General features: G+C 64.2%; 1 protein-coding gene across 1 annotated transcript in view; it reads left to right on the top strand.

Annotated features, from left to right (window-relative positions):
• Window positions 1-256: 256 nt before the first annotated feature.
• Window positions 257-371, top strand: part of LOC104545486 (solute carrier family 2, facilitated glucose transporter member 9-like) — a gene marked incomplete at its 5' end in the record, with an annotated part of 6337 nt that continues 6222 nt past the window's right edge. The window contains 1 exon segment of the mRNA XM_010190635.1: window positions 257-366. Within this exon segment, the coding sequence (XP_010188937.1) occupies window positions 257-366 (110 nt within the window).

Genomic DNA, 371 nt, shown 5'->3' with positions numbered 1-371 from the left:
CCCCCAGCCCAGGGCAGGGGTGCTTTGGGCAGCAGCCTGAGCTGGGCCCCTGCTGGGGAGAAGCCTCATGCCACAGCCACGAGACCAGGCACGGGAGAGCCAGGTCAGCCAGGATGGGTGCTGGGCAGTGGCCTGGGGCGGTGCTCAGCACAGGGCTCTGTCACACTGGGCTCTTCACTCTGGGATAGGGACATCTCTGCTAGCAAAGGGGCAATGACCCAACGCAGCTCTTGCCATGTGTGACGTTGGCCCTCAGGGCTGTGCTGATCTCTCCTCCTCTCTCCCAGCACCTCACCTTCCCCCTGCTGTCAGTCACTCTCCTGGTGTCCTTTGGCTCCTCCATGCTCTATGGCTAAAACCCGGCCGCGGGG

Source organism: Mesitornis unicolor, unplaced genomic scaffold, assembly GCF_000695765.1.
Source record: "Mesitornis unicolor isolate BGI_N332 unplaced genomic scaffold, ASM69576v1 scaffold40758, whole genome shotgun sequence".
Taxonomy (NCBI): Eukaryota; Metazoa; Chordata; class Aves; order Mesitornithiformes; family Mesitornithidae; genus Mesitornis; species Mesitornis unicolor.
Note: the sequence above shows the minus strand (reverse complement) of the source record. Positions and strands in the feature narration are given on the sequence as shown.